This window comes from Dipteris shenzhenensis, chromosome 26, assembly GCF_047967505.1.
Source record: "Dipteris shenzhenensis isolate YYH24624 ecotype China chromosome 26, Dip_SZ_1.0, whole genome shotgun sequence".
NCBI lineage: Eukaryota > Viridiplantae > Streptophyta > Polypodiopsida > Gleicheniales > Dipteridaceae > Dipteris > Dipteris shenzhenensis.
The window spans coordinates 41,053,050-41,076,997 of NC_141621.1; the positions used below are offsets into that span (position 1 = coordinate 41,053,050).

Sequence of the window (23,948 nt, forward strand, 5' to 3'; positions counted from 1 at the left end):
CTAAGACGAACAAAGAAAAGGAATTATTTGTTGCTTTTACATCGCTTGACGGTTGGTCTAGATCTAGTTTAGAGTAGATTAGATTATCCTTACATGAGATAATCCACAAAAGCCAATTGAAGCCATGCCGGAAAATTCCTAAATAGTTCCTACTCGAAGTTAGTCCCTTCGCTCACATGCGGTTTCACATCATTACATTTCCTGAAACCCGACGTTCCACCGTTTAGTGAGACGACTTCAGAGTGTTCAGAGGCAACGACAAAACTTCAGAGTGTTCAGAGGCATTGCTTGATTGATCAGTCTCGGCAGATAGTACATGATTTCATTTTACACACACATGCCACCATTGTATAGCCTGATAGGCTATTTTTCGGCATTGTGTACATTGATTCAAGCCTTGTAAAGCCTCTTAGCTATTCTCGGCACATTTGCCACAAGCCTTGTAACAGATTATGTTTTCAAACAATCATACGAAGGAGTAAGGAGTCGAGACAACGTTTTGGCTACAAGAGGGATGAAAGGAATAAGAGAGGTTGAGAGGGGGTAGGAAGGCGGAGGGGAGAGAGGAAGGCGGAGGGTCGACACTCGAAAAGGAACCCTAACCTCTCTTCTCTCATATCTCTACAACAAGGTTTCCAACCCTAACCTCTCTCATATCGCTAACCAACCCATTAACGTGACCACTAACTATAGTGTTCCGATTAACCAAGTCAAATTGACTCACTACTCACAAATGACAATTTTCCAAGAGATACTGGTTTTTGAGAGAGGAGAGGTTCTCTACAAAACCAATGCATGTTTGTTGAGTAACCTAGAGTTTCAAGGGAGAAAAAAAAGAGGGAAGGGGAGGGGACTATGGTGTTTCTGATGGAAATGCAATTTGTGTAGAGTGCTTGGTGAAGGAGAAGATCTTCAAAGTGTTGATCCTCGTGCTGTGCTCCTATGGTTGCAGTTCAACATGGTATGTTGCATCCACCTCTTTTGTCACACAATCGTTTTGTCATTCCTGTTTTGCTTCATCTCCTTGATTCATCTTTCCTTCTCCTTCCGGTTCCTCTTTTGGCCTCCTCTGCTCACAGTTGAGCTCGTTTCCATTACCTCTTTTGCTTTTCAAATCCCTTTTCGCCCTTGACACTCGGGGAGTCCTGTTTGTACCTCTTCACCGTCGCTTACAGCATCGCATATTGAACACTTTCTGCACTTGCAATCGATCAAGGAGATGGATCTTTTTTTAAACAAAACTCTCCTTAGAATCTTTGGAATAGTCAGATCGTTTAATTCCTGCCGGGCCTTTCTAAGCTCAAGTAATTTTAAGCATCTTTTATTCCCAGTATCTTGTTGACTAAGCTGCTTCAACTCTGTTCCAGCTAGAAGAAGAGATAGTTGGGTTAGCTGTTGAGTTGTGCCAGATTGTATCTTCTGCGATGGTCTCTTAAAGTAATGGGATAGTATTACATGGTTTTGTCTTTGCTGCATATCCTTATTTTTAAAACGCTGGTCGCCCATAATTATGTTTGTGGTTTTTGGACGTCGTGTCTTATACCAGGGAAGAGGGATTCAACGGTTGTGCCATTTTGTATTCAAGGCTAGTCACAGATCAGCAAATCATCCGGGATTTGACAGATCCGTGAGACAGGCCTTGAACTTGGCACATCGGCAGTTATTGTGGCCAGGAATATCAGAGCATTCAGTCTGGAGCGCCCAAAAATCTGTTTGTAGTCTCAAATTTCATTCGGCACAGTTTTCTAGCCAACGAGCCCAGCGAGAGGTTTCTTTTTGGGCTCTTTTTTTAGTTTAAGAAAATGTTGACAACATCAACATATCTCTTTCATTCGTTGTGTATTCTAATGCCTTCTGCGTTTTATTTTTTGGCCTGCCGTAGGTAGCCTTAGTGGAGGTTGTGGTTTTGAGATGGGAAAAATAATATCGTTGTTATTATTTATGCTCTCTTAGGTGTTAATTTGTGGTTGGTGCACATGTAGAGTATTGATGATTTGGGGTCCCTTGTATGACTTTTGGACCATTCTCATTTACTCCTCTTTGCACCCTCTTAATCTCCTTCCCTTTGGCCTACAATTTTATGCGCTCTCTTGGGCATTTCACCCATACACAGGCAGGCCTAATGAATGATAGATATATCTTTCATCTTGTTATAATTCAATAGCATTTAGGTGTATGAGTCATGGAACCCTAAATCAAACCGCTTAATGTACCTAGTTTCTATTATAAATACAAATAGCGGCCCCCCCTCCCCCCCCCCCCCCCCCCAAAAAAAAAAAAGATTACGACTCTCTGTTTGCAATGTCCTTTACTTGTTTGAAGGTTCTATTAAGGGCGTGTTTTTGGAGCTATGCTTTTGGTAAGCATGTTCTTATTACGGTTTAGGTTTTTGCATTTAATGCTTTACTGGGCTTTTCCTATTGATTTCAGACATCTTTGTCTAGTGGATAAAAAAGCCAATGTCACAGCCAATCCCATCGTGAAGTGTTCAATTCTTTTTTTCTACCTTGTTCTAAAGCTTGCTCTACATGAGTGCAATTCACAAAGAAAGATATGAAATCAACTTTTACAAGTAAAGAGTGGTGGTTATTGACAAAAGCAATGTTGTTGTTGGGATTGTCATGATCACCTCCCCACCTAGAAGCCCCCATACGAGAAGGACATGGGGGTGGTGTACAAGGGACGGCTGCGCAGGCTGCCATGTGGGCAGCAAGAACAGGTTGCTGTTAGAGGGCAGCACTAGGCTGCTGCCATGCTAGATGGTTGCACATTGAGCACACCGTTTTGTATCAGGTTTTGTCCATTTGTTTGGATCGATCTTCAATACTTGACCTACTCTTCTACTCTACTGTTGCAATGTTTAAGAATCAAGAATCTACGTCTGTGTCTATCTCTCTACATTCACTTGTGTACACATTAAGGAAGTTTTAGTAACCTCTACCTTTGCTTTCTGACATGGTATTACAGCTTTAAGAAGACTCACAAGTGCTGGAAGCTCGAAGTTGAGAACCTTTGGAAGGAGGTCTCTGTTCAAGCTTGTAGAAATCATTTCCCACTTCTGAAGTGCAAATACCCTTATGAGGAGGGGGTAATCAAGATTCAGACAGGTGTACTCCTAAGCCCTTTACATCCTCGTCATGGCCAGTAGATATCCATCCCAAGATTTGGGGAATCGGAAAAGCTTGATGGTACAAACTAACCTAGTAGCTTCAGCTCGGCTAGTCTTATCTACTCAGATGATCCACCGCAATAACAATTCAGTCGGTGTCCATCATAAATAGAAACACATGTTACAACATTAAATTGGTGTATAAAATATAATAACATTGTAATGTCTACTAATCACAAATTAGTGAGTTCTGTTGTCATGACATAGAGTACATTGTTGTTGGAGCGTCACTGATTGGTGAGCTCATCTGGACCTTATGGTCTATTATTTTGTGGAAAGACATTTGGCCTTGGGGATCTATGTGGATCAGTCGCAAGGATTTCATTGTTCAGGTGGGGCACTCGGGTGCGGAATCCGGATGTTGCCAGCATGGAGAAGAGCTGAAGACGACCTTGGGAGCATGGTGCTTGGTAGGAGCCAAGCTGTCCTTAGATTCATAGGGGAACAGTTGTATAAACTTGATGATTGTGCCAGAATTGCTCGTGAAGGCTAGTGGGTACGTGATCAAATATGGTGGTGCTACCTAGATTTTACCTGTGTTCCAATTGCACGGGGCTGGACATGGAGGAGCAGGAGTTGCAGGTTCAAAGGTGGGTCAATGGGAGGGGTGTTGGATCATCATGGTCACCTCCCCAGTTGTGAGCCCCCATATGAGGAGGACATGGGGAGGTGTACCAGCAGAGAGAAAACGGAGGGCTGCCACATGGGCAGCACACAGGCTGCCATGTGGGCAGCAAGAACATGCTGCTGTTAGAATGTAGCACTCGGCTGCCATTGCCCTAAATGGTGGGCAGAAGGGCTGGCAGGTACAAGGTGCAGGGCCAGCCATGGGAGCAGCAGCAAAGGGGCCATTTATGGGCCTGGCCCCAGGCCAGCAGCAGACTCAAATGGCAGAAAGGCTGCACATAGACAGCATAAGTCGGTCAGCATGGCAGACCTGGTTGCGGTGCAGACGGAGCGGGGTGACAGACTGGTCGGTCAATCTGTCTGAAGGTTGGCCAGTTTCAGGTCTATATAAATGCCTCCCTTGGAGGCATTTCATTCATTCAAGTTTGAAGAGCTGAGCATTTGTGGACGCTCCAGCCCGCAGGCCAACCACCTTGCTGGAGAGCTTCATGGACATCAAAAGTTCAGAAAGTATACTGCAGAGGATGAATAGGACCTCGTGATTGGTTGCAGTTCCAGCAGCAAGCAGATCAGAGGTTGGTGGAGGACTCAGCCTGCAGGTCTTCATGAGGAAGAGAAGTAGGAAGGAGTGTCCAAGAGGGCATCACTCCTCAGCCACTTAAGCTCTAGGAGAGCAGGCAGGCTATCAAAGATCGAAGGTGTCAGAAGGAGGTAGATGATAGTTTTGAGTGATCAGGGGTCCACATCCTTATCTTCTAGATGGTGGCACACTAAGTACACCCGTTTGTATCAGGTTTTGTCCGTTTGTTTGGAGCAATCTTTATACATGATCTACTGTTCTACTCTACTGTTGCATTGTTCAAGGATCTCTGTGTCTATCTCTACATTCACTTGTGTACAAATTAAGGAAGAAGTCTGATTTGAGTTAGCACTATGTACTTTTTGGGCTAAGTTTACAAAATCTTCCGCTGTGCAAGTGTTGGCTACAGCAAGCAACCTCCACCTCTGTTTTCTAGCAGTTGTTACAAAAGGCATTGCTGAAAAGGGTCTGTATATGTTTAAGGCTTTTAGGGCTCAAGCCATTATGGGGTCTAGTTTCTACTGCACGAGAGGTTTGGACACTTGAGCATTACCTCATGTGCAGTGGTGCAGGGGGACGTTTTAGATGATCCACACAAGCAACATCGATATGCTTTCGCATCGGAAGCAAGGTTAGAGGTACTGCTTCAATTGGCTCACTTTAATGTGTTGGCGATTGCGGTTGCAGTCTTATTAAGGGCGTCTAGTTTCTCGGCGTCATTTCGGTAGCACGTTATAGATTTGCTTCTCAAGAGAATTGAGAGGCATTCAAAAAGCTCAAAGAATGCTTGGTAATGGTTTACATGAGATATGGAGGAAGTTAAAAGAGTTAGGGAAGGTGGTAGAGGCAAGTTTTTTCCAAGTTACTTAACCACCAGTATTACAGACTACATGGGACTGCGCCTTAGTTGACTAAATGGGGTGGCAAAACGGACAAACTGTTCCAAATGGAACAACAAAAGAACGTGGCTCAAGTGAAGAACGTCTTCCCAATTTCTTTGGGCAAAGGGAGAACAACAATCGTCTACTTGATCAATGGGAGCATCACAAAGGTATTCAAGGGCAAGACTCTTGTGTTTATGTGAGTCCAAAATCGGGGTAAAAAGACTTTTATTTTCTTTTGAAGGTTTTGGTTTTGAATGCTTTGTTCATGTCGTCAATAAGGTCAAGATTCAACTTGACACAAAGAGCTGTAGTGCATAATTAGGGATAGTGTGGAGTCTAAGGGTTACATACCCTGTGACTTGAGGCAAGAAAGATTTCCGTTAACAGAGTTGTGCCTTTTGAGTGCATGACAGGTAGATTGAGGAGGCTCTTATGTCTCTTGTGCTTGAAAAGATGAAGGTACCAACTGTCTCGTAGATGCATGTGCCACCGATTGTTCGTCAGAGATGTGCCCAGTATTCATTGAAGAAATAGTACAAGTCACTTTGGAAAGTACATGGCTCGGTTGGCTACTCATAGATGGAGGTAGACATCTGCTCCAGTGGCAAGGATGGCCATGAATCATGATTGGGACTGTTTATATGCTTGAGGACTTGGATGTACTAGATGGGTGTGAAGTCAGTGCTCTTGAAATGCCACCTGAAGGACGAGTTTGATGCCGAGTAGCGTAGGTGTTGAAATCCTCAATACAAGGGACAACGTGTGTAGTGTAAGGGCGGCATTGTACCAGCTAAAACATACCTCAGCATCAATGGATTGATTGGTACCTCTAAAATACATGCTCAACCCAAAGTCTATTTGACACTAAGCTTTAATATATCAAATGAGAAGGTAGGCATATGTTCCTTCCGTATTTTGGCGATTATGAGGGGAGAACTTATCTCTCCCAAATATCGAGTGTAAACGAAGGATCGTGGACTCATGCATTATTGCCTTGTGGACAACAGCCAATAGTGGGGTTTTTATGTAGGGCAGAAAGCCTACGCACAAGCCTGCATATTGGTGATTTGGCAGGCATATAGCCCACATGTCAAAAGGATCAGGTGTTGAGGGGTTTTGTCCCCAACTGTAGATCTGGTTGTTCATTTTAGGTCCCTAGACTGCTGGTGTGTGACCCCTAAACTCATTGGCCAAGAAGTAGGCTAGTTGGCCATTTTTGGAGGGCCTTGTGCCGTACAAAGAGCCCACGTTATAGGGCTAGTGTCATGGGCATGCAGCCCATGGGCATGCCGGCTACTGCCAGCGCAGTAGCCACATCAGCTACCACAGCGACAGCCATGTCAGTTGCCATGCCAGTAGATATATGAGCAGGCAGGCTTGCGTCAGCAAGCCCCGCCAGCACAATGCCAGGTCAGTGCCCTGTGGCAGGGTTGGTTGGCAGGTTGGCTGGTCGGCTAGCAGCAGGGATCTAGTTGGTATTTTCAGTTCCAGGCCCAAGGGGGCCTATAAAAAGGCAGGTCTCTCATTCTTCATGCCATCTTCAGTTCAGTTTTGGGGCTTCACCACCGTAGCCAGTAGCAGGGGATCAGCCAGGACCAAGGTAGGACATGAACATCAGAACAGCCTCCTCCCCGCCATCATCTTCAGGCCAACTTCAGGACCCGGTTCTAGCCCGGGCAGTAGCAGTTAGGGTTCTGCATCAAAGTACTCCCTTCCCTCCATCAGCAGTGAGGGTTTAGTCCCTCCATACAGTATTTCCATTCCTCTTTTGTAGTGAGGGTTCATCCCCTCCATACTTGGTCCCTTCAGTTATTTACAGTTGTATTCAGCCCTTTGGGGAAGACATTATTTCCGTTATTCGTTCCTCTTCGGAGGTCCATTATATTCCTCCCTCAGACTCTCACACTAACTCCATAGTTCCACTTGTGTTTTGAGTGCATTATTCTGCTAGTTCAGGTAGCAGTGAGCAAGAGAAGAGTGAGTAGGCTTTCTCCCTGCAACATTGGTATCAGAGCTTCAGCTTTTCTTTCCTGACATAGGGAGGTGCACCGCTTTCTTCTTTCTAGCTATCTTCAACTCATTTTCGGAAGCCAAACCTTTCAAAGACTAAGCAACCCGTATTAGTCTAGGCAGTTCAGGGACAGACCACTGTTTTATGGTACAGACAACATCCGGGAAGGACACCATGAGTACTAGTGGCATGTCCAACACCGGTGAGGAGGCAGGATCGGCTTCCCAGGCCTCACCACAATAGAACCCAATTGTAGAGGCCCCGGTGACCATGATGGCCATGATGCAGACCATGATGCAGATGCAGTAAAAACTGTCAGAGAGTCTCTTTACCTGCATGGTTCAACTCCAAGAGATGCGGGATGATCGTGAGCAGGCCGCTCGAGAGCAGCTTGGGAGGCAAAAGAAGAACCCCATCGTGAGGCTTTGGACCGCGAGAGAGCAGCTCGGGAGGCAAAAGAAGAGCGCGATTGCAAGGATCATCATAGAAAAACAGAGGCTTGAGAAGCTAGGGAGTTTAGAGAGCACACTGCTCAGGAGAAGGAAGAAAGGACCTGCAACTTCTCATTTCTAGACTCCGCCTATATGGTGGACGGAGGTGGTGAAAGATATCATGACACGTTCCTGCCACCTCGGTACATGGACAGATTGCAGAGTCAATTCTTTGAGCTGTGTTCGGGGGACATAGAGACCTTGAATCATTACTTACGCCAATAAGTTGACTTAGGTGTCCATACAATTGCAGCTGGAGGAAACCCACAAGCCGAGCAAGTTTCTCCATGGGCTGCATACAGGTATGTTCTTAGTTTCAGGCCACGGGATTATGAGTGAGCGTACGAGCTTGCTCAAAAAATTCGAGATCATGCACAAGTTTGACATGCACCCCTGCACTTGGGAGCAAGGTGACACCTGTCTATACCAACAAGTGCTCGTACATTCCTAAAATAGGTGATTTTGTCGTATGTCGTGACCCCTTTGTGAGCCCTAGTCCAGGGACAGTCAGGCATGAGCTACGTAGGACAGCTCTCAAGTCCTAGGACAAGTCCGTGCTCAGTGGTACCCACTGGAGAACAATAGGAATAGTGTTTCCATCTTAGGGTTTAGTTAGGTCGAGGTCATAGCATAGGGTAGGAGCCCTAGAAGGCCCCCCAAAGGATGGCTTATGGAAGGAAGAAGGACCAGCCAGGGTAGGAGGCCCCTAATGGCAGCTCCAAGCAAGGGCAAACGGGCTTGGGAAGACGCCTTTTATAGGCTGCCTTCGTCCCTCCTTGGTCTACCCATTGGGCTGAGCTTTAAGGCCCAACCAGCCAGCTAACCAGCCGACTAGCTTGTCGGCCATTTAGGGCTGGCTGGGTCGGCCACATCAGCCCCCTACAGCCTCCTATTTAAGGGGGCCTTGCCTTCTCGTTCTCCATCCAGTCCTCAGCCGTCAAGTGCCTCTCTCAGACCCTTTGCAGCTCCTCTTCTCCTCTAGAAAGCCTCCAGACAGAAGCCCGGAGCCACCGTACAGTTCACACCCAAGGAGACGGTGGAATTGCTGCACAACAGTCCGGGCTCGAGCCAGCACAAGAAGGGAGGTTTGAGTTCTGTTTCAGCAGCTCTTTTCTTTCAGTTTTATAGCTCTGTATAGCTCTTTTCTTAGCTCACCTTTCAGCTCTCATCTCTTAGTGTTCACTTAGTTTTCTCAGCTCCATATCACTCAGTTCTGTTTCTCAGTTCACCTCCGTTCACCTCTCTCACTCACGTAGTTTTAGTGCATGCCTGTGGACAGCACAAGCCTCTTCGATAGCCTTGCACAATCGTCTACATTGACAATGTGGGCAGCATTGGGGACTTGGTCGTGATTGGTCTGTTTCTCAGGCATCCATGGGTCAGCTCTCCGTGTTCGAAGTGTCATCCTCATTTCTTCTGACTAGGTTGGTCAATTCCAGGTCCAAGGGGGCCTATAAAGGCAGCCCCTTGGCCCTCATTTTCATCCCATCTTCTGTTCAGTTTTGGGGCTTCATCACCTCAGCCACCAGCAGGGGATCAGCCAGGACCAGGGCATGACAAAAGCAGCAGATCAGCCTCCTCCCTGCCATCATCTTCAGGCCAACTTAAGGACCCGGTTCAGTCCGGACAGCAGCAGCTAGGGTTCTGTATCAGAGCAGTCCCTTCCCTCCATCAGGACTCAGTTTAGCAGTGAGGGTAAGTGCCTCCATACAGTATTTCCATTCCTCTTTTGTAGTGAGGCTTCATCCTCTCCATACAGTACGTAGTCCTTTCAGTTATGTATAGTTTTATTCAGCCCTTTGGGCGACTTTTCTTTCAGTCATCCTTTCCTCTTCGGTGGCCAATTGTATTTCTCCCTCAGACTCCCACACTCACTCACGGTTCCACTTGTGTTTTGACTGCATTATTCTATCAATTCAGGTAGTAGTGAGCAGGAGAGAGAGCGAGTAGGCTTTCTCTCTGCTACAGCTAGATATGTATTATCAGTTTTGCAGTTCCAACACTTCAGAGTGCACTCCTAGGCAGTAGAGAAGGCATATATTGGCAGTGACAGCATCAAAGGAACCAATTGCCAGCGGAAGTGTTCGAGCTGGTCCTTGTCTCGCATGTAGTGTGAAGAATGTAGCAGAACATTTGTTGCAGAAGGGTAGCTGTGAAGACCGGTTTTGGGGCTCCTCCCTAAGCCAATGAAGACAAGAAGGAGGACCACCCTTAGAAGGAAGAATGAAAAGTAAATGTAGTAGTGGTTGAGCAACAATCTTGGTGGTTGCCCGAAGCATCCTTGAGACAAGATTTGCAGACAACCAGGTGATAGAATGTCAAGCTTTAGAATTGGTGCACAAAGTCAGAAGGTAGACAAGATGTGTTGCTGAGATTTTCAGGCTGAGGATGAGGTTGTCAATACTCTTGGTAAAAAGGTGAATGTATACCTGCTGATTAGAGACTTCAGGAGTAGTTTAACAAGACTGTGACTGTGTTCCAGAATCACAAAATAGTGTGGAATAGGATGTCACTTAGGGGGTGCATGGCTTCCTGCAACAGTAAACAACACTAGTATGTACACCAAGGTATGCAATGCAAGTCTTAGGGTTAGAACCTATGGCAACGCTAGACCAACATTCTCCCAAGTAAGACTACATGTCCCATACTACGCAGCCCCATTTGCACACAGATGACTTTAGGGATGCATAGGCTTGGATGAGCTCTATCATAGTTGGGCATTTTGAAAAGGCTCCACTCCTGAGAATGTACCAAATGAGCCAAGGCCCACTCTTATATAGCCATATGGGTCTCAGCTGGCTCAACCCTAAGATTGCCCTAACTTACCAAGAGTTTTTCATGTCCTAACTATCCCATATTTAGGTGACATGATATTAGGTTAACTTGACCTCCTTAATAATAGCCATGCTATGTCCTTTTGTGGACATAATATTCTCCTCCTTTATTCAGAGAAGGTTTAGCCATAAACTTTGTGAATCGGTACCAAAGAGAATCAATACTTCCAAAAACTATCCTCTTCAAAGTGATTCTTTCACTGAACTTTTAGCGTTGGAACAATCCTAATAAAAGACATTTTGATTCATGGGGCACATAATCTAATGGGTCTACTAAATTATAAAAATAATTATCTACACATTCAGGTATTCAATTTTCATGGGATTTGTTCCACCAACTTTGTAATTTTGTGTTTCAATTGTTTCTGCATTGAACAACTGCATTTGATCTGCAAAACTCGAAGATTTTGGAGGATTCATTGGGAAAAATTAATTGGTGATAGTTCATTAGCCTAACTTAATTAATTTAATTAACCCCCTAACCTTATCTATATTAATTTAATTAATCCTCCCTCCCCCTCCCCTTCGTTGCCCTCTGCCTCTCTGCGTTCCGCCTTGTTGGCCTATCTCTCCGCCTCTCACACTCATCCAAATCTAGCCTGCGCCTGCTCTACTTGCATGTCAAGTGATGAAACAAAATAACCAGGACCTGTCCGAAGGTCAGCAAATGCCAAGCAAGAAACCTCAAAAATCATCCAGAGGCTTGCACGACCTGCAATCCTAAGTTCTGTTTCAATTCGCAATCCGTAACATTTCATGCTTAGAATCACGTTTCAGCCGTTGGTCATCAGGTGAGGCGCCAGGAGCAGGGGTGGTGAGGATGGGGCCACGAGGATGCGTCGAGCACAACGGGGCAAGAATGAAACGCTGTGAGGATGGGGATGGTGAGACAGCTTGTTTCTATAGTACTCTACCCTCCTGGGACCCTATACCTTGCAGCTCAGGGGAGGGTGTGGATTGGCTTTATGGTTGGGTCGTGAGTCTGATAGTAAGCCTCTAGGTTGTGCGCAAGAATAGTTAACTGCATTCATACAAACAATTATCTGTCTTACCCAGAGGATGTGACCTAATATTGATCTTAAGAGACCCCTACAACAATCAAAAAATTGATTGAAGTAACTTTACACATTTCTGTTTTTCAAAAGACGTTAGCATGCATTGCAGTTATGAGATCTGCCAGTATTGATGTGGTATCCATAACATACTCATGATCATATTATTCATACAACATGGTATTAAGGTACTGAAATTCCACCCACGATATCACAAATCACGTAGTACACTTGAGTGTTGCATCCATGGATATATATACAAGCTTGTTAATGAATACCCTTGCTTTTTTTGTCCTCTTTCTCTCTCTTGCTTCCCTATACTCTGTCCTTTCTTCAACCTTTGCTTTTCTCTTAAGCCACACTCTTCATGTGACTACTCTCTTTTCTCTCTCGACAGCGGGACAGACACCCAGATCACATTGGGTGACCTCCCATCCTTGTTCAGACATGGGACACGACCCACAGGTGTTACAGTAGAGCAGAGCCACTGTCAGGAGATCGAGACAGACAACGCCCACAGACAGTTGCCAATGCTACATCACTAGCTACACATCAGCAGGACCTCACCGCCTCTTGAGCTCCTCTTGACATTTACACCTTGTGAGGCTGCATTGGACTAGCCAGAGTCGGCATGGCCTGGTGACGTGGATTGATTGATATGATGATGAGGATTGTGATGATGATGATTATGTCATTTTACTGATGATATGACTATGTACTACTTAAGACTTTGCATTCAGCATGGGTGATGATGCTCGTTTGGTAGCTCCACCCTTTCTGCTTGTTGTATCAGGTTTTCTACCAGTCTCATAGACCCATCAGTCTTCAGTAGACTATAATAAACTTTCTTTCTTTCTTTCTTTCTCTTGCCTCCCTGGACTCTGTCCTTTCTTCAACCCTCGCTTTTCTCTTAAGACACATTACACATGGAGCCGTAAGGGTCATTGTGCAAGACTTCGTTTTAGAATGAAGTTGTGCTACTTTTATGCCTGGATGTCCCGTATATGCTTTTATCTTACTTGAGAGCCCACCCTTTAGTTTTTTTGTGGAAGATCGTAGCAAATTGGCAACTGTAATGATACTGCTTGCAAAAGGTTGGCTAAATATCACTCATGTCCTGCAAGGCATTTGGAGGAGCACTGATCAAGTGACTCCATAGCATTACAAACACAACCTTTCACAAAATGGATCAAAACCCATCCAAATCTGCAAGATATGAAGAAAGCTCAGCAAAGTCATGATGTCTCTCATGATCCCCCTTTTAACTCATCCATGGACATGGAAAATGATGCTAGTGCCAGCTATGTATTGAAATTGTTTGTCACCTTATTTTTTACATAATAGAGAAATCAGAGAAAACAAGGAGGGCACATCCGCCAAGGTATTAAAAGTTACGCACATTTGAATGTTTCTGGTCGCAGAGTCCCGGTGTCTCTTTTGGCTCAGTAAAACCTCTGATTTCCTGCCAGTCAAGTTTACCAATTGCTCCTTAGTTGGTAGTCATCGATTTAAATTTTTAAGCATTTCCAAGCCCTTGGAATCAGAATCAGGCCACCGCTTAGCCACATGGAAAGCCTCCTTATCCTTGGGTTTGGTTTCTTGATTTTAGCAGGAATGTTTCTCGTCTTCTTTTGTTTGTTCAGCTTGTGCTAGATCCCAGAGGGGCTAATTTGGCCTGAGTTTCATTTCTCATCTAAATCTGCAGACTACGAGAAAAGACATTGCTGCACAGGATGAAGATCCCTTTGATCCTCTCACAGACAAGATCCCTGAGAGACCTGTGACTTTTACAGAAGGTGCCTCGTACAGCATTGCCATATTTGCTGGTTTTGCAGTGGCAGCAGCTGCTGCATATGCTGTTTTCAAGGAGCTTATATTTGAACCTAAGGAGTGAGTTTCCTGGCTTGGTTTAAATGGGATTTTTATTTTTCTGAGCTGCATAGAGGCTGACTTAATGTTTGGTCTTTGTTAATGTGTTGAAATTTTCTTTTGGGGTAGAAAAGTTCAATTAGACTTTCAGTATGTCACAATTTTTGCTCATTTTCCATACGCTTTTGCCAGGTATAAAGTTTTTAATATGGCTTTGGAAAGAGTACAACGTGATAGCCAGGTGAATTTAATGGTATTGAATATAGTGATAACAATTCAAGGGCTGTAATTGTGTCTCACAATTAACCCTCTATTTTGAGAGATGAATGCATACAGGTGACAGTACGGTTAGGTACACCCATTACTGGATATGGACAGGAGAGTCGTAATCGTGCAGCTAGACAACGCATTCCACATCGGAATTGGGTGGACGAAGATGGAGTTGAACGAATTGAGGTGATAATCTATGAAGCTTCCTTGTAACACAGGGTCGATGGTTTGGAAACACGGAAGGTTGAGGTACAGATTTGTGTCACAGGCTTGTGCCAAGTCTAGTTTTCAAATCAAGATATCAGCCTGTTATTTGCAGAAACTTCTTCAATGTATGGGTTACCATAACTATTCATAACGTAGTTTGAAGTAAATGAAAAGACAATAGTATCTTTGAGACTTGGAATCCACTGTAGAAAATTGATACCAAGACCGTGAATACTTAAGTCCCATGTCCATATGTCTAGACTTTTTATCTCCAGGGGATGTGGATTTTGCTTTTAGCATTCAAAACTACATTGGGGCATTCATTTCTGTGAACACAGAGGGCTTCAACAATGTTTCGACCAGAGGGATATCTATGCTACACGGCAAGGTAGATGATTTACTTTTGACTCTATATAGGTAAGCCCCTGACAACGTTTAGTCCTTTGCACCTACTACATTTGGATACATAGTATGTTTATTGTCGTAGTTGTCATGATCTCCCAATAATATGACGCTTCGTTTTCTGTGGATTGCTTTTGCGCTCCCAGAAGCAAGCAGCAAAAAGCCTTCCAGCCTGAAATATTATTGGACAATCAGGTTATTTTTTAACTGGAGAATTATCCTGGTTGTCAACACAGTTCATAGGCTAAGAGGTTAGTATGAATAAAAATCCTCCCATAGTTTACCTTGAAAATTCAATCTATAGGAGTTAACCGCTAAACAGACAGCCAGGGGGTCCTAGTCCCATGCTTCCGCACTAGTAGAGGGAAATACAATCCATGGCAAAAAGATAACGCAGAGAGATTTCTGAATTGACCAGTGAACGACAGTAGTGGACCATGGTCCCATGGCTGTAGGTTTCCCAAGGCGCGTTTCTTTTGGCACGTACGTATGTTTTCAGACTGTTGCATCAGGTTGCATTCCGACTTTGGTTTCTTTCTTATTTGAGGCAATGATTGCGAATCTTACCAGTTTTAACCAGATCTACGCAGCCCCTTTGTATGTTGTCCTTGTAGGACTAATTTTTTTCCAGCTCTGTCTTAAGTGCAGGGATCATTTTCTTTGGTAGGCAGTTTATGAAAGCCAGTTAAATTTAGCCCATGTGTCTTCGTTGTCTTTCTGGGGCTTTAATTTTAACAATTCTTGTAAATATGATGTGTTATGAAATTTTTCTACCAAGGACTTTAGGTAACGACATAGTTTGCGTTTTGTTTCTAACAGTATTTCTCATGCTGCACAGGTCCAGTTTTTTATTCGCGGCCCACATGGGGTAGGCAAAGTTCACTGTGAGACGTTCAAAGATAAAGTGGAAAAGAAATGGAAGTTCACATATCTCATTGTTGATATTCTTTCTCCTTCGCCTACTCGACTGATGCTTGAGTCATATGTGCCTACTTGATGGGAACACATATAAGCTCAAACCGTTTAGAACCAGCTTTCCTATGATTCTTTTTGCTCGATTTTTATTTCAAATGAGTCTCACATTTGTTCAAATCTGCCTCAGTTTTGTCATGCCAGCTGAATGATAAGTCTGTAACCTTGGAAAGTTATCAAAGGCCATTTTGATCTGCATAAGGAAGCTGTCAAAATGCTAACTACGGTAGAGTCTTTAGACAAGGACCAGCACATTTGACTTGTAATGCAACGTCAGCTACGTCTTTCTTGTACCATGCTCAAGTGGTTTCTTGTTTCTTTGTATTTTTTCAAGAAAATGAGAGAGTGCAACATGAGCACTAGGTCATCCTCACCTTGATCTTTTTGAGTCTGGAGGTCTTAATGGCCATTCTATTTCACAGGCTTTGGTTACCTGATGTCACAAACCTATTACAGGCATTGAATTCTGGATTATTTTTTTTGGGGATGTGGTCGCTGGATTTGCAGCACTACGCTTACACTAATAGCTACTTACAGAGATTTATGCAGAATTTTAATGCTTGTAAATCAGCATGTTGCGTGTACTCATATTGTCATTTACGCGCATTTAACCTGTACATATGGACAGATCTTACATGTGCATGCTTAAGCTTCATACACTAGGAAATGCCTTATATAGACGTGCACATTTCAACTTGTAGCTAGTACACAGATTTGTGGTTTTTTGCTTCTTAAATCTTGTGAATTTCTGTCAGCAGTTGGATGGATGCATGAGATAGCAAGCAGACTTTGTGTGACAAGCATTAGAGTGCTCTTCTCACCTCCCTAGAGTTGGAGGGGTCGGGTCTGGGCTCTCTCATGCCAAAGGTCGTCTACACACTATGGGAATTTTGTCCTTATTTTAGCTCAGATAGTAACATGCAAGTAGAGTTCCCTCGGTCTTTGAAGTACCTCTTTATTTTTCTTGGTTGAGCCTTGTTCCTTGTTTGATCTAGTTGAGTACTTAGCTTTGCATGTTAATGTCTTGTTTTAAGAAGTCGCACTAGTTTGCAGGAGATGAAACATATACTTTCAAATTACGTATGCATCAGTTGGAAGGCCCATAACCTTCCACTTCCCATTGTGTTTGAGGATATGTCTTTGCGAATGCATCTCTTTGAAAACAAAAATGGTGCCTACATAGCAGAAGATGAGAGTATACAAGCACTCTGCCCAATCTATAATACCTTGGTTAACATTTGAATTTCCCCTATGTGCTTCACAAGTTTTCGAAGGGATTCAGATCTTTTTCGCACATCTTTCACATTGGAGAAAAGCTCACACTCAATTGGATCTATGATATCTCAAATCAATTTGGATGATTGTTTATCATAGCATGTGATCAACTTACGACTCGCATAGCATGTGATCAACTTGAGACTCGCATAGGTTTTATTGTTTGGTCAATTAATGTATTTGCTAGCTCTCATGTGTAATTTGCATGCCTCCCCAAGCTCCCAGAGGAGTTTTTGCTTACTAGTGGGACTACATATTGAGGAGGATGAGCTTTCTCATCATGTGGGTGGGTGATTCCAATCCGCAAACTTGGGGAGTTGTAGTCACATGGGATGTGGGTTGGGGTGCTATAGCATCAAGGTGAAGATGGGAACTCTTCAATGTTGTGAGTGGGGACCATTCTCCTACTTGGTATCGTTTGGCCAAAGTTTGTGATCAAGGACGTCTACACCTATCTACCTATTATGCTCTACAACATGCTCAAGCTCATGATTTTAAAAGTATGGAATTGTGATCATGCTTGTATTATGTCGGCCTTTGGCATAGCAATTATAAAACTATTGTGTGATGTTCAAAGTGAGGAATTGCAATCTTATTTGTCTTATATTGTTCTCATGCATGGTAAACATTTGTATGGACTATGTTGTGAATAGTCATAAGTATCAACGATATTTGAGGACTTACAAGAACCCATCAGCAACAAGGACAGGGTATCCATGTTCTCTATCATCAAACCTTGACTTAACAATATTTAACTCTAAATCGTAACTACAATATGGCCCCTTGCCTTTTGTCATCTCTCCTCCCTTATATCTAGCAAGAGCTTTGTGCAATGAAAATAGTTTATCCTCGTTAATTTTCATCTATGCATTCACTTTAGCTTATGATGATTTCATCATTTCCTTGGACTAAAAAATAGCTTGATTGGTTTTGTCAAAAAGCAATATGTTGAATTTGGAATCCATGATTTGCCATTCAATGCATTCACTTTAGCTTTTGATGATTGCATCAAATCTTTAAACTAAAAAATACAGCTTGATTGGTTTTGCTAGAGAGCAATATGTCGAATTTGGAATCCATTATTAAGGTGTACAAAACATAAATTTAAGAGAAGGGTTTCGCTAATTTGAAAATTCTCAATCTTTGTGTTGACTTTATCTCACTTTAATAAGGAAAATTCTTAAAGAAAATCTTGCACAAAGAAACGTGATGACACGGAGATTCACCATGCCTTTAAACGTTCATGGAATCAGAAGGGAAGTTGCAGGTGAAGGCTTTGGACCGTCTTGGATCCAATGGAACTAACGAAATCACAAATGGATGCCTATAGTGGGAGATTTGATACACGGTGGAAATGGCAAAATTGAGAAGGAAATGGTCGTCTCGACATGGAGATTCAGAACTATGTCAATCCACCTTAGAATGGCAAGAAACTTTCCAAGTAGAGGTTTGAGACCATCTCGGATGCAATGGGACTAACGGCACTGCGAATGGTGGTCTTAATCTTTGGATCCAACAGTTGGGAAAAAAGTGGTGTCGTTTCTTCTCTCCTGTGCCCGTTTTTGTAGAAGCTATATCTTTTGATAGAGAGCTCGGATTGAGATGAAGTAAAAAGAAAAAATGTAGGTCTTAAAGTCCTCTACAACATTCTTGAAGACTTTAGATTGAAATTACGTCTCAAACTCTATATATCAATGTTGTTTTAAGAATTGCTCTTGGCTCATTGCCTCATGAATGCCTGATCGAAAAGTTCACGTGATCTCTTCACCGTGCTGAGGAAGGAGACAGAGAACCCCAAAGATCTGATACCAGTTGAGAGTGCAAGTGGTGTGTGTGAGAGGTAGAGAGATCTTGAGAGACAGAGGTTTTGGTGGGTGCTTAATCGCCCTTATCTTCTATGTCATTCATATATATATATTGAGTATTGTGTACATAACTGGGATTATAAATTATATTTAGACCTTTTTCTTACTAGTTTTCAAAACTTTGCCTACAATCACCACTGCTTGGCATATGTAGTGGGTGGATGTAGCATTCCAGCGTTGTGCTACAATAGTAGCGCCAAAGTTGTTCCTTCTTCAAAAATGAAACTTGCCAGTACGGTTGCACACCCAAATCCTTATCATTGACCTGGACGGGGGCATCTCAAGCTAAGTGGTATCTTTCTCTTGTGCACCAGAGGTTCTTGTCTTTCCAATCCTTGAATGTGCTGGCAATAAACTTGGCTAAGGGTTGTACCTCCATTATTTTATATAAATGTAACCTACCTTTTGATTGTTCCTTCCAATGATGCATGTGGAGCTGTTTGGAATATCTTGGAAGACCCCAAGGTTGGCCCTCCAATATGGTTCTTCAGGAGGATATGACGGAGTTGTCGGAGGATCTTCATCATCATTGGTTGGAACGGTATCCTCCTCTTAGAGTCCATCATCATTAAGATTGATAAGAGTAGAGAGAATGACTACCGGCTGGAGCAAAGTGTGATGGCCTCGTCAGCAAGGTCAACTGCAATTATCATTTTGGCAGTAGTAGATGATGGAGGTTAGTGCCTTAGGGGGAAGGAAAGAGGTGAGGTCAATGTGGAAGTTGATGTTTTGTGCTCGGAGGATGCTGTGTCATCTCGATCGGTGACTACATGTGTCATGGGCATCTTGAAGGAATGCTGATGGAGGAAAATCATTGTACAGTTCTCAAGCACGAGTTTTTGTGTTGACTTTATCTCACTTTAAGAAGGAAAATTCTTAACTTTACCTTCCCTTAATAAGGAAAATCATTGTACATTTCTCAAGCACGAGTTTTCTTCATGTGCTTGATTTGCTCATTAGAGCTTTAGCATAATCTAAATAGCCCTTACGTAAAATACAAAACATCTTACAACCCCATTTAGAATGCCATCATTGATATCTTTATAATTTCATATCATCTTGCTTATTATTTTTCACAAATCAATAGTTGCAAATGTAGGAGGTATCTTTTTAAAAAGTATAAAATGATTTGATGCCTTGAGGTTTAGAACTCTTAATTAATAGATGAAACTCATTCAACTAGATCGATTAACTATGAGTTCTAAACCTCTAGGCATAGACTCTTTAATTAGGAAACCTCCTACTTTTGCAACTATTGATTTGTGAAAAATGATAAGTAAGATGAGATGAAAGTATAAATATATCAATGCATGAATATTCTTATCAAAAGATACATGATTTGGTGCTTCTGTGCAAAAGACGATACTAACAATTGAGCTTAGTGACATTTTTGAAGAGTATTGAATGTTTAAAGGTATTATTGGTGATAGAAGTGCCTCTAGCTTTCAATACTATGGCATAGATAGAGGTCTCTTCCTTTGTGAGCTCGATTTGATTAGTATTCTCTTGCTATTGGATCAACACAATGTGGCATTGATGCGCATTAAATTGATGGGTGTCGAGTAGTTTGGAGGCAATGGCTTGTAGGCATGCCTTTTCCCTCACGATTTGAATTTTCTTGATGTTAGGTAAATGCCATGTGGCACTAGGGGTGTATTGATAGATGACCTTGAATCGATTTGTATGCAATGGTAAGTTGGTAGGTCATGACTAGGTTCTTTTTTATTCTCAAGATATGGGATTAATGCCATGTGGCACTAGGAGTTGCTTTGAATTGATGCAAGGCTATGGATGGAAGAGCTTGGTGGTTTGTGGTTTTGCTTTATGGTTTGTACTTGAAGAGAGTAGTGCATTATGGTGGTAGTGATGGTGGTGGGGGGTGGCACACTACATGAGGATTTTGGAGGTGATTTAATTTACAAAGCATAGATTTGGTATTAGCTTTACAGTTTGCATCATAAGAGAAGGTTGCATTTTGAGCTTGGAATTTCCATCTAGGTGAGGCTTTTTCGTTTTAACATAGGTTTCTTTTTTCCTTTGTGTAGTGTGGGGTGTTGAATTTTGGTTATCATTATCTATTTCATTGTTTTAATAGGAGACTTAACTACATCAATTTTTTTAATATCGTTTTGTTACATTGGTTTTGTAGTTGTGGCAATAAGTATGATTGAGTTGCCTTTCCTTCATCCCTTTATTTTTTGTACATTTGGATTACTTTTTGCAAAATGTTTAAACCTTTCAACAATGACAAAAAACACTCCTTTATATGTTGCCATTGATGCCCAAAATCCTTCTCAAGATGTAGAAGCAACCCACCATCCTTAAGAAGATCAAGTGTAACACTTTTAAATAGGCTCTTCAACTAATTCCCACTTTGAATTTGATTATAGGAAATAAAAAATCATAGACCACAATGTGTCATTTCAATAAATGCAGTTAGCTCTTTATGTTGCCTATGCAACTTCTTGGAAACACCCTTAGATTTTCCTTGTAATGGGAGTCCATTGCAAGGAGGGAGAGGAATGTGTAGAAGAGCTTTAACGTGAAAGGGTGAGCAAACAATTTCTCCAATTGGGAGAAGAAGGCTGTGATGAAACATCCATCTGAGGTGTTTTGGAAGGGCATGAAGACTTTAATGTTACAGAAGATGAGATAAAACAGGCAAGAGCTAACAAGCATGTGTACCTTAATTTAGAAGACAAGCCATGTCAATTTGCATGGATTCATGCTTTGAATGTGGAGATGTAACAAATATAGAGAAAATATATTGTCCACCTAAAGAGCTAGATACACAATTATGTATGTCATTTAACACTTTCATGCATGATTTCATTTAATTAAGCATATGTGCTTTGATTTGATAGACGAACCTTGTAAACACGAGACTCATTATTTTGGAAATGTGAATATTATGGTGATATGTGTTATCAAAATTATATTTCTTACATCACTTGATCAAGATATTATGTTATAAACATCTTGAGTATGGAAAAGTATTCCATAGGACTACACCTGATGCAAACGGGGCTCCTATTGGATGCTTTGCGTGGCTTAGTTGGGGGCACCTAACTCAACTTGTGTTCTACCAAATAGCTGGTTGGTATTGCAGGAGATCCCATCTTTATCCTAATGTCTCTAGTAGTGTGATTGCAATTAAATGTTTTGATGTTTCTATGTCAAGAGTTATTGTGTTGGGATTAACTAGTGTGATGATTCATCAATTAATTATTACTAACACAATTGGTAGCTTCAGTATAGATGACGAGGTGGATAATGAGGAGTAGAGACTGCGAAGATAATTTGGATTGAGCAAAGTATTGAATGGTTGAAAATGGCCATGGGACGATATTGTAAACTTATGTATCGACGATTAAGACGTGGGCTAACTTATCTCATTAATTGTGCATGAGAACATATTAAGCCTTAAAATATTTGGAGCTCATGCAACTATGTTGAGAGTAAACCCTCTAATTGTGGATAGGGATTCTTCTTGGTGTACTATTAATGACTCCTTTTAATTTTTAATGAAATGTTCTAAATACTCTAGATGGGAAGCAAGAGCCATCATTTAGAGGGGGATTTTTTGTGTTTTGGGTTAAACTACCAAATTCATTAGAGGGTTGTCTGCCCCAAAAAGAAATACCATATACAAAACTTGGCCGAGACATGGGACGTACTACCCATGGGCAATGCTACAAGTAGAAGAGAGAACACACATGTGCCTAGCCTATGGACAGACACATGCAGACCTCCATGAGATACCTACTCAGCAAGGGGTCCTTGTTACCCATAACCCGTCTCTAAGGTCTCTAAGATTACCCTTCACCAAATCCCAAATTGCCAATGTGATAGCGGCCCGAAGGTAAGGCCAGGATGCCTCAAGGGTCAATGGAAGTCTTGTAGCGTCCCTTGCCCTAGCACGATCTGCTAGCTCGACCCTAGGTAGAATTTAGCCATTAGACATGCCTTGCAGATATGGCAGCCTCAACTCGTCTATAGACTTCTAGGCAATTCCAAATGAAGTGCTTGACAAACTCCATTGCTTTACCACATAGGAGGCACATTGGGCTTGTCAAGAGATGCTTTGCTTATTTCCCTATGACCAGGAGCCACTGATGCAAGATCTTCCATAGTAAAAAGTTGGCCTTGCTAGCCGCACAACTCTTCCAAATATGTCGAAGCCTTTGTTTCCATTAGTTAGGACTCTTTCTAAACGCCCATTTTTTATTGAACTCTAAGACTAAAGATTTTCCTCATAAGAGACAGAGACATCACTCTAGCAGGGAGTTTGCACACATTTGTCTTGCCTAGGGCCCAATTGTTGACCCTCCAATTACTGCGATTACATGGTTTAAGGGCCATGACTTTGGAATTCTCCCTAGAACTTCATGGAAGAGATAATATTCTACATCATTTAGAGAATACTTGAGACACAATTAATTGATCCAAAGATATCTAGTTTGCATTACCTAGATTCCAAATATCAGCCCACGTTCTGAATCCCTTTTGTAAAGGCCATGAGCTCTTGGTAAGTTGTGAGGTGCAAGGGTTTCTCATCCCTCTGAACTACTAACTCCACTAGATACCTTCACCAAGATTTGCATCACCCCTTAATCCACTATGCCCTTTTGAAGACAGCATGCCCACGCACATTTTCCAAGTTGAAATTAGACTTGCTACTAGATCTGAACCCACGGTCCCAAGAGGGAAGCTTGAGCATAGCGGTCATACTAGGAAAGGTTTGGCCAAGAACCTGCACCTTTCTTTTACCCTTCACGATGAAGTGTTTGAACATATCAGCCCATGGAGATGAGCACTCAAATCAATGAGGAATCCATTTGCAACCAACAAGATGTTCCTAAAGCTGATATCGAGTAGTCCCAGCCCTCCTTACAGTTTTGGGGTCTTCAATGACTCCCATGGTGTATAATGCATGCATATTTTATGACGGTCTCTACCCAAAGGATGGAGCAAAGCATTTGATCGTCTTCAAGCCAATGGCATTTCCTAAACTTCCAAATTTAGACCACATAAGTAGTAAATGCTGCTAGGATGTGCAGTATCACAAGCAACCTAGCATTCCACCCCAGGGTCATGCCAAACTTGTAGCTTCATCTTCTTTGAGAGGCATGACTCACCATAGACTATAGCTATGTGGCGGTTTGCAAGAGAAGAACACACTTTATGGCGGACCATATGTCTCGACTCGCAAAATAGACAGCCCACAACTGGTGTTGACAATGATCTCCTCGATGATCACTACTCCTTGTAGACCTAATACTAGAATGGGCTTAGGAGGTTGGTCATTTTTTGGCCAATGGGTTATCGCAGGATAGGGACCTTAACAATAGGGCCTAAAAACTTATTAAGGATGCAACACCTTGTTATTTAATATCCGGCCAGTTATACCAAATGGGTAAGCATGGCATAATGCGTTGTT

General features: G+C 42.5%; 1 protein-coding gene across 1 annotated transcript; it reads left to right on the forward strand.

Annotated features, from left to right (window-relative positions):
- Positions 1–750: 750 nt before the first annotated feature.
- On the forward strand, positions 751–15,738 carry SD3 (import inner membrane translocase subunit). Its single transcript, XM_087397501.1, has 6 exons — positions 751–961; positions 1,547–1,768; positions 13,354–13,538; positions 13,710–13,758; positions 13,854–13,973; positions 15,235–15,738. The coding sequence occupies exons 1-6, from the start codon at positions 959–961 to the stop codon at positions 15,391–15,393; spliced, it is 738 nt and encodes a 245-aa protein (XP_087253627.1). The 5' UTR covers positions 751–958; the 3' UTR covers positions 15,394–15,738.
- Positions 15,739–23,948: the final 8,210 nt, after the last annotated feature.

Bases quoted from the DNA above. Each gene is read 5' to 3' on its own strand.
- SD3 (XM_087397501.1), top strand. The intron at 13,539-13,709 runs GTGAGTTTCCTG...CGCTTTTGCCAG, and splicing joins CTTATATTTGAACCTAAGGA to GTATAAAGTTTTTAATATGG. The intron at 13,974-15,234 runs GTGATAATCTAT...CATGCTGCACAG, and splicing joins ATGGAGTTGAACGAATTGAG to GTCCAGTTTTTTATTCGCGG.